General features: G+C 48.5%; 1 protein-coding gene across 1 annotated transcript in view; it reads right to left on the bottom strand.

Annotated features, from left to right (window-relative positions):
• Positions 1 to 1,032: 1,032 nt before the first annotated feature.
• Positions 1,033 to 10,404, bottom strand: part of Bre1 (E3 ubiquitin-protein ligase Bre1) — a 24,049-nt gene continuing 14,677 nt past the window's right edge. Inside the window, 6 exon segments of the mRNA XM_089573287.1 lie at positions 1,033 to 1,427; positions 5,337 to 5,705; positions 6,507 to 6,716; positions 7,736 to 7,921; positions 9,158 to 9,242; positions 9,771 to 10,090. Coding sequence (XP_089429413.1) covers positions 1,251 to 1,427; positions 5,337 to 5,705; positions 6,507 to 6,716; positions 7,736 to 7,921; positions 9,158 to 9,242; positions 9,771 to 10,090 — 1,347 coding nt within the window. The 3' untranslated portion in view covers positions 1,033 to 1,250.

Genomic DNA, 10,404 nt, shown 5'->3' with positions numbered 1-10,404 from the left:
CTTTTACCGAGCCATCCGGTCAAAGATGGAGTCAAAACTTCTCAACTTTCTGCTGAAACATCTTTTGAAACATCTGTCTGTGTTGGGCTGGCTTCCAGTTTGCACTGTCGTAACTTCCTTACATGCTCCATCTCGAAAAAGTGTTGTGTCATTGCCCAGCACAACTAAACTGTCTCTCCCAGGCGAGCTTCCCAAAATTTTGCAAAGCACCCACCGAATGTAAGTTAACATCAGCTAACATGTCGTGTCACTTTGAAATTAGGAGTCGACCCGATTCATCATAGCCCTCTCATCACATCAGAGGACACAATATATGAGATACCATATATATACAGTCAGGGACAAAAGTCTCCGGACCACGTGTTCCCCTAACGAAGCCGATAGCTCTGCTATTAGTCGGCGGCTGGAGACCACACTTGTGGAGGTAAAAGTTCAATTCTTGTTCTTTCATCTCCACAAGTGCGGTCTCCAGCTGCTGTCTGATAGTAGAGCTATAAGCTTCGTTTGAGGAACACGTGGTCCGGAGACTTTTGTCCCCGACTGTACATATATAGCGACTTCTGGTCACCCAGGCGGTTGGCATGCTTGGCCTGTAAATTATGGTTGAATAAAGGTCTTCTACTACTACTACTACTACTACTACTACTACTACTACTACTACTACTATTACTACTACTAGTACTACTAGTACTTCTGAACTTGGTGGCCAGCACTTGCAAACAAGTGCTTGCTAACAAGTGCAAGAAGTTTAAGTGGCAAGGGGAAATGATGAACATTCCCACCTTGACAAAATGGGCTTCTGCGATGTGAAGTGAGGAATGTCCAGGTAAAGTTATACCGACCATGGCTTGTGACACGCTGTTGAATGCAATCTAACTGCCACGAAGAAGCTTTGGCTGCATCTGTTTCTTTTATCCACACATCGATGCTGTTCTGTAAGAGGGCTTCCCTGGGCGTTCGTTTCCGAAATCAGTTACTGCATTCATCTCTGACAGTTGCAGTGTGAGGTAGCAATGCCAGCATCAACGTGGGTGCACGAAACAAGACGCACTTTTATTGTACACAATGAAAGAGAGAAGAGAAAATAAAATAGCGGAGCAAGAAACAACCGATGCTTGTGACAGTGGTGAGGGATGAAGTGATGAGGAGACGTCGAGAACCCCTGGGAGAGTGGAACAAGAAAAGGTGGTTTCACAGGGCAGGGTGTCAGAAGGGCAGGAGGGGAAAAAAAGAGGAGGGCTGGGGGAGTCTCAGGTGAGGTACAACCGATGGTAGTCATTTGTGCCGAAGGGAGCGTTACACTTGGGGCACTTCCGCTGGCGGGTCTCGTACCGGGTCTTCAGGCAGTCGTAGCAGAAGACGTGGAAGCACTTGATGAGCACCGCGTCTTTGCGCTTCACCTTGCACGAAGGGCAGGTCAGTTGCTCCTGCAACGACGACACAGGGGGGCAATTTGTGAGGAAGTCACAAATGCTTAGTGAAAAATTGTGCGACAGGCATTTCTAGTTGCTCATGCTCTTGGTTTGTCCTTTAGAAACGAAATCCCGTAACTTTGATAAACTCCAGACGCAAGAAATCAGTGAAAGTGAATGCATGTGACTTGAGAGAAAAATGCTGCCATCAGAGCTCGCACTTCGAACTTGTAACTCTAACCAGTACAAGTACAAGAAGACGGGCGGGAAGAAAAATTTGTACTCCTGTTTCTGAAGTGACTTCAAAACCACAACCCTACTTCTATGATAGGCAGGGTAGCAATTTTACGCTTATTGCATCCCTTGGTGTCAAGGGAAACCAATGGCATGCGTTCTAGCATGTTTCCTACAACAAAATTTCTTGAAAGCTCTCAGCAAAAGGCTACCTAACATATCACAACCGCACAAAATTTGTTTTACACAAAATTAAATTACATATTCGAGTGAGCGCACAAGAATACATGTTCTTTGAAATTTCATAACTGTAGCTTCATTAATAAAAATTTTTTTTATAAAGATCCTCTTCCCCCCTGCTCATATGATGGGAAGGAGCTTAGTGAATAATGTCATAAAGCGTTGCAAGGTGGGCAGGTGCCTCTGTACTCGAGGAGTGATGTCGGCAGTCGAATATCGGAAGGGCAAGGTGCAAGGCATTGCGCAACAAGGCGTCTCGTGAAACAGTCTAACTTGAACATGAGCTGCAATGCAAGCATGACAAAGAAAAAGCATCTCTTCCGCAATCTCTCGTGATGTCTGAAGACAAAGTGCCAGCTATGGAACGCCTCCCCAAACGCTGAATCCACAACAACACCTACCGTATTTTCCGGTGTATAAGACGCGTTTTTTTTTTTCAAAACCTTGCTGGTGCGTCCTATACAAGGGTGCGTCTTATATGCGAATTTTCCGGGTTTTTTTTGCGAGTTCAGAAATTACTCAGGTTCATGTTCAAGCTTTTTTCACCGAAAAAATATTACTACCGATGACGCGGTTGTAACATGGTTAATACTTCAATACGGAGACCGCCGTGCGCAACTTTTTTAGGTGAACTTTATCATGAAACAGCGGGGTTGACCACTTCCGGGATCTTAAACACGCGGCCGTTTCGGAGGCCCCAAGCAAAGGTAATGTGAAATGCCAAAAGATAGCGACAGTCGCGCTTCTCGCCATTGTCAAGACAAGCCAAGAGAAGCCGATGTTTTTTTAGTCACCCTTTGCAAGTACGTAGTGCGAAGAGAATGCTTCAGACGTGTTGCCTTTTCGATAGCGCATCCGGAGATGAAGACTTTGAAGGTATTATGTAAAAATAAATTGTTATGGACATAAAGAGAGTTCTTTCGCTTTTTTTTCTTTTGTGCTAAAACGTGGGCGGGTATGGCGTGAGTGTTGCCTTTTTCGATCACTTAGCGTTGCTTAAGAACTTCTCCCACGTACGGTGCATTTTGCGATGGTCGCATAAGCATGCTTAATTAAGCCTCACTAGCCTAACTGGGTAAATTGGAGTGCGTCTTATACACGGGTGCGTCTTATATACCAATTTTTTCAATGACAGCCTGCATATATGGCGGGTGCGTCTTATACAAGGGTGCGTCTTGTACACCGGAAAATACGGTACCCTGCTTAGCCCTCACGTATCCATTCCGCCGGACTGAAAGCCCCGTAGTGGGCCAAAATGTTGTTTCAAACTGAAGGCTCAAAACAAAAACGAAACCAGAGTATTAAGGGACTTTGACGAAATCACGCCAACTACGAGGGGGTACCCAAAAGAAACCGGACTAAATTTTTTGGTCGGCAAAGCTTCTGTGGTACCGCGTTTTGCCACTAGGAGTGCATAGAACAAACATTCCAGAGTCAGTAAGCCGAGTGCCGTCGTTGAAGGAGGTCAGACTAGTTTAGGCAGAGTTTTAGAGTGACGACTGTTTTGTGTGAATGTCGTTTTTGCAATGGATGATTTTCGTGAACAGCTTTCTCCGGGGAAATTCTGATTTTTGCTCGGAAAAAGTTGAATGGAAACTCTTGAAATATTAAGAAAGACGTACAAGGACGATGCTATGGGGACAACTCAAGTGTTCCTGAATCGAATCCTGAATCAAAGCAACAATCATGCCAATGGAAAACTTCAAATTCACCTCGCCTCAAGAAAGCTCGTCGGGTGAAACCAAACCTCAAAACAATGCTGATTTGTTTTTTCGACGTGAGAGGAGTCGTCCATTGAGAATTTGTTCCGCAGGGTCAGACAGTTAGCCAGGCTTTCTACTTGGATGTTTTGAAAAGATTGGGCAACAGTGTGCGGTGGAAGCGGCCAGATTTGTGGCGGTCGGGTGACTGGTTTTTCCATCATGGCAATGCCCCTGCTCACACAGCCCTGTCTCTACGACAATTTTGGACCAGAAATGGCATGACCCCTATTCCTCAACCCTCATACTCTCCCGACCTTGCCCCGTGCTACTTTCTTTGTTTCCTAGAATGAAAAAATAGCTGAATGGAAAGCGTTTCGCTGATGTTGCTGAGGTGAAGAAAAAAACGATGGAGGCACTGTCAAGCATCACAAAAGATGAATTTAAACAATGTTTTGAAAAATGGAATGAAAGATTCGACAAGCGTATCATTGCAAGTGGGGAATACTTTGAAGGAGATTGAAGGTCTGTGCTTAAAATGTGAACAAATAAGTTCAAACAGAAATAAGTCCGGTTTCTTTTGGGTACCCCCTCGTATGTCCTTAGATGCCCTCTAGTGTGCAGGCCGCTCTGCATGCGGTGTGGTTTCATGGGCTGGCTTCAAGGCTGATGTTTCTGTTGTAAGCTTTTTTCCTAGTCCTCTGTGGTCTAAGATAGGCAGTTTTTAAATTCTCTCAGACGAAAACTGAAAAGGAGCAAAGAGGTCACTGCAGAACAGCCACAGAAGCACATGTGAGCCGCAACCTTGCCTGTTCCACCATCCTCAGCATCTTTTAAAGCAAGGCTTGAAAACTAGGAAGATTTCTGCCATTCAGGTTCGCAGCCAGTTGACTGCATGGTGGCACAGTGCAGGGGCTGGTTGCGTGGGCTCTCAGTGGCCGTTGGCGCATCGGTTTCATGCAAGGCATAGCCAGCAATACCACGTGCGAGGTTTTGCTATGTGTTGGCAGTCGATTCTATGAGAATACCGCAAGTTAACTCCCGAGACAAGGGCGAGATACTGGCGTTTGGAATTGTCGCTATATTTCGCAGTGAGCCTAGATGTACGGGAAATTTCGCTATTTCTGACTACTAGAGAGGTTCAAATAGTTGTAACTTTACAAGTGCGATGTGAATCAAGTAGCAAATATACTATTCACAAACTATACGAACTTTCCAATATTCGCACACACCTAGTGACAATACCTCTCATGTGTGTCCTAGTGTTGTCTCTTAGTGTTGTGTTCTAGTGTTGTGTCCCAGTGTTGTATCCCAGAGTTGTGCCTTAGTGTTGTGTCTTATTATTGTGTCCTAGTGTTGTATCCTAGTGTTGTTTGATTTAGGTTTGGTTTATTGGTGTTTAACGTCCCAAAGCAACTCAGGCTATGAGGGACGCCGTAGTGAAGGGCTCCGGAAATTTCGACCACCTGGGGTTCTTTAACGTGCACTGACATCGCTCAGTACACGGGCCTCCAGAATTTCGCCTCCATCGAAATTCAGCTGCTGCAGCTGGGATTGAACCCGCGTCCTTCGGGTCAGCAGCCGAGTGCCGTAACCACTGAGCCACCGCGGCAGGGCGTATCCTAGTGTTGTGTCCTAGTGCTGTGTCCTAGTGTAGACGCAGCACCGAATCCATCAGTGCTCGCGCATTCCTTGTCAAGCAAACTGCAGCGAGCGCGTAGCTACACAAAGGGTTGAAAGAAAGTCTCACCTTGTACTCCTTGACCTCCTCCATGAGGACCTCGTCGGTGTTGGTGGCCAGCTCGAACTTCTTGGCCCGCTCCACCTTGCGCTTGAGGGAGAGGATCTCCTCCTGCAGCCGCTTGGTCTTGAACGTCTCCTGGGAGAGCACGGCCGTGCGGTCGGTGACGATGCTCTGGGCGTCCTTCAGCTGGGCCAGGTACTTGTCGAGGTGCAGCTTGAGGTCGGCAGCTGACTGGGCCGACTCGACTGCCTTGCGGCGGTGCACCTCGGCGGCCTGCTGCCTCAGGCTTAGCTCCTTCTCAACAGTGGACAGGCTGTTCTGCAGCAGCCGCTCCTTCTCCTCCAGCTTGCGCACCACCTGGTTCTGGGCATCCACCTGCACCACACTGGCTGTTCGAGCCTTAGCAATTCGAAATCAGCTGGCTCTGTTTTGCGGACACTGCACTGCTGCTCACAGTCTCTCGAATCAGAGTGCCGCTTTTGAAGTGTACAACGGCGCAGTCTCGGACAACCACAGGCACACAAAAACGACAGAACACACAAAACACTACTGCATTGTGTTCCCCGTGGCTGTTCTGAGATTACGCCGTTTCAGTGAAAAATGCTACCCGTCGTGAAGTCGGAGACGGTCACCACTTCCAACGGTTCTCTCGATACAAAGCTCTGTGCAGGTAGTTTTGCCACCAAGCCTACTGCAACACATCTAAGAAATCCTACTGTATGTACACAAGGACCGTAAGGAAGAGTAGCAGCTCAGGCTAGTTGGAGGACAAGCAATTTCCACATGAACAATGCCAAAAAAACGAGGGGGGGGGACAATCAATGAAAATGGATGTTTTGTGCTTGTCGTTCTCATCTGTCATCTCTTATGAGCAGTTCACATCAAACTGGCACCAAATGCAGCAGCATCTCATTACAGAATGCAGCGACACCTAATGGCGCAAAGAAACGCCAAGAAAAAAGTTTCAAAGGGCATTCACGTAATGAGACACAAATTTTAGCGTCAGTCTGTAAGGGTCAATGCAGGGACACCTAATGGCGCAAAGAAACACCAAGAAAAAAAAAAAGTTTCGAGGGGCACTCACGTAATGAGACATAAAATTTAATGTCTGTCGTTAGGTCATGCCACCTTGCTATGTGATAAGGCGTCCCACAATTCCCTCGGCTGCTCACTCACCTGGCTCTGCAGGCGTCCTGCCTGCTCGCTGAGTGCCGCCTTCTCCTCCTGGAGCAGCTTGTGCACCTGCGTGGACTTGATGCGCTCCGACATGAGCTTGAAGTTGGCGTCGTCCTTCTCGCGCAGCTGCTGCAGCAGCCGCAGGTTCTGCTCCTGCATGTCCTCGAACGCCTGGCCCGTCACCTCCATCTCGCTCAGCAGGGCCTCCTCCTGCAGAACCACCCACGCCTTGCCCATGTCCCAAGGGTGCACACACTTCCACGCGCCACTGCTCCGTATAGGCTGTGCCACATGCACATGCACTACGTTGGGTGTGTACAGTACAGTCCACTATTAAAGGGAACATGCGATCGCGTGGCCTCCGTGCTTCGCGGAGCGCTGCCACTGAGAATTTGCAAGAGTTGTTGGCACAAGACGCATGCGCAGTAAGCATGGCGTCTGGTCTTTCCGCGTGTGCGCTTCATGCCGCCTGTTCTCGCCGCATCTAGGCAGCAGGGCTTTGTGAATCACGTAGGCCATGCGATCACATGTTACCTTTAACAATGGACCGTACTGTACATTCGCAGAATTCTCTTCAAAGACTGAAACAGGACTATCCTCGAATATCCTCTGCCTACCAAACTTCTTCTTGATGTAGCCAAAAGCAAAAAACCACGGGCGTGTAATTCAATACTGATTGTATGCGGAGAGAGTTCTTGGCTGCCTCATAAATAACAGTACAAGTATATGCCGGCACCATAGTTACACAATACGATGCAAGACACAAGCCAAGTCTGCCACGTCATTCCTTTGTGCAACCAAAGAAATGCGACTTCAACCTTGAGGAATCAATCGACCTAAGTTTCACACGTAGATGAGGGTTTTCGGGCGTCTTCAATGATACACTATCATTCAACGATTGCTACACACGGAAACACTTAGAAGCGCCAACAAAAATCATTTGAATGAAATAAAGTAGCCAGTATACACAAACGAAATGCTGTCCTATGGTTCAGCTAAGCCCAAGGAAGTATTGCAGTCATCATGCCAAATCAGTGATGACAAGTCTCATCTGGAACAACACCATAACCCCTTTTCCACGCAATCAAACACAACTCCCTCACCCCATAACAGAAAAGATCCTGCAGCCATGCCACTGATACAGGTCTAGCAGGAAGCACAATGAATCGATGATCTTGAGAGAGGGAAGAGAAAGAAGGGAGGAAGAAAGGAGAGAAAGCTGCGCATACCTCCTGCTTTTGTGCGGCGAGGCTCTTGTGCAGGTTGTTGACGGTCTCCTCGAGTGCCCGGATCTTCTTCATGGCATCCTCGTCGGCCAACTTGCGGCGCTCCTTGCGCTCGTGCTCTGCCAGCTTCTTAAGCTGCTGTCGGTGCTCCTCTGCCTCCGCGCGTGCTTTCTTCTCCGCTGCCATCAGCTGAAAGAACGAAGCAGGCCCTGTTCGCTCATAAATACAAGGACCGCAGCACACTCACCCCGAGCCTGTTATTGGGTAGACACGAATGCAAGCTGCACCATCCACCTTCGCGGGCATCACATGCCAGGGTGGCTTTCAAAACAGCACGATATGATCACGTGTTCTCACTGCCAAACTGGCCTGTGCCTTGTTTCAGAAACAATGACAAACTGCACCTGTACATCTGTGTCACGAGCCTGATCAATTACACATGCATCAATGTTGCCAACAGGTTGCTTCACGTGGAAGTTCTGGGCATGGCACGCGAATCACGGCGACCAAAGCTTCTCACAGCCAGTTCCAGAGCAATTGCTTCCAGACGTGTTGCTCTCAGGGCAATGCTAACTGCAAGCAATGCAAGCAGAGGTATTTGTGCCAAAAGAAGGTTGACTGCGAGAGTGGTTCCTGTCAACAGCTATACGATACTGCATCACTGCAGAGTGCACAGATGGTGATCATGATCAATGATGTCCTCTGAAAGTTCCCTACAAAACAGTCGAGCTGCCACCTTTCTGCAAGCCATCAACCCTACTGCACTGCCATCAACGGACAAGAGTGAAACTTCTACCGTTGTATTATTATAGACACAAAAAGCACACGAAGGCACCACAAAAGAGGAAGAAGTGAGCAGGCTGGCAGGGGTCTTCTCCTTCAGTATCGTGATTTGTTCAACACGCGCACACAGAGAAGCATTTTGATGCAACTTTCACCCGTGCAGTTGGAACTCAGCATGATGATTGCAGTGCACTGGGAGTGTAACATTTTACAGGTTACACGACATGACCAAATTTTGCTCGTGAAAATGAATGGTATCGCAGGAAGTATGTCAAAGAGAGGGGGGAATGCCTAAGTTTGGCACCAAGAGACAGCATGGATTAGACGACCAAACTTGAGTTAATGATATCCTAGCTGGAATCGCTAAGAACTGAACATGCATGGGGAACGTAAGGTATAACACAGACAGCTAAAGGTTCACTGGGGACAAAGTAGATTCCGAGAGAAGGCAAATGCATCACAGCGAGGCGGGGGGTCAGCTGGGGGAAGCAAGCAGGGAGGAAGTTCATGGAGATAGGACGGGCACAGCTGGCACAAGGCACGAGCTAAGCGTAGGCCAGTGTCCCGCAATGGATGCTAGCAAGATGATAACTGACATGCAGTTTGGCATTAACGGTGCAGCACAGTGGACGCATGGCTCACCTGCACCTTGTCTCTCTGCTCCTTGGGAGCACCCTTGTACATGTCCAGCAGAAGCTTCAGCTCCCTCTGGGCCTCCTGGGACTTCCTGCCATTTGGAGAAGACCCACCACCCGTGAGACATGCGGACTATTTTCGGCGCACACCAAGGCTCTGAGCACAGCGGGCACATGCACAGCACCTGGCTGTGGACGACGACAGACAACGTAAACCTTCAGCACTTGACACTGCTGTTGTCGGAGCTGAAGTTGTCGTACGAAGCACCCCACTGACCCCTTGCAGCGTGTTTGCATGCCAACAGTGTCAAACAAACAGACCTCAGGCATGCACATTCAGCAAGAACCCAACAAGGAAACAAAGTTTAAGAACAGTGAACTCAGTTTCTGTGGTCGCCAAATGCATAGTCTTTTTGTGCGCGCTTGCAAACATGAGCATGTAAAAAGAGAGATCCAACAACTCTGAATAGAGACAATTCGATGTTGACTGCTTAGAATGAATTCGATCCACATCTACTATCTTCAGTCAAGGCTCCTCGCGTCTCTGTCTAAATTTTGAGCTGACCGAACCCCAGTTCCCCAGAAAGCCCCGAGACACAATGAAGGCAGGCAATACGCACTTGAGCTGTGCCTTGAGGTCCCGTATGATGTCCCCGTCACTCTTTCCCTTCTCCCGCTCGGGTATGGGCTCCTCCTCGGTCCTGCAGTCTTCCTCCTGGCGCGACATGGCGGCGTCCTCCCCGACACGGCTTCCACCGGACCCCGGACCACAGTTGGCCGCACCCTGACCCACTGTGCTCGAGTTTGCTCCCGATGACACTGGAGTAGTGGATGCGTCATCACTACGTGTGGAGCCATTGTCGCTCGATGTCGATGACGCCGAAGACGGGATGGTGGTGGAGCTCACAGCCACATTGGACATCTCCAGCATTTGCCTGAGCTGAAAGGGAAAAAGAAGGCAATGCAGGGGGCCTCCTCACTTTCCTACAGGATGCAAGGTAGTGTACGATGACGACAAGTATAATCTTTTGGCTCAACTCAACATACTGTTTACTAAAGAATAAGCATGTAACGTGCATGCGTTCCATCACAGGCTGTGGTACCACACCTGCATTACCAGCAAATGTGGCACAACGCCACTCCTAATGCCACTCAGTTACAATGTGTCTTGGAGTTACAAGCATGACATGTAGTGTGCAGAAGGGTTGAAATGCGGGCCAGTTGGTACATTGTAAACTGTTGTGGTGTGTACAC

This window comes from Amblyomma mixtum, chromosome 2 (genome assembly GCF_055824585.1).
Source record: "Amblyomma mixtum isolate Tamu chromosome 2, ASM5582458v1, whole genome shotgun sequence".
In the NCBI taxonomy this organism is placed as follows: domain Eukaryota; kingdom Metazoa; phylum Arthropoda; class Arachnida; order Ixodida; family Ixodidae; genus Amblyomma; species Amblyomma mixtum.
The sequence above is the reverse complement of the archived record's forward strand: the minus strand, read 5'-3'. Positions and strand labels throughout refer to the sequence as shown.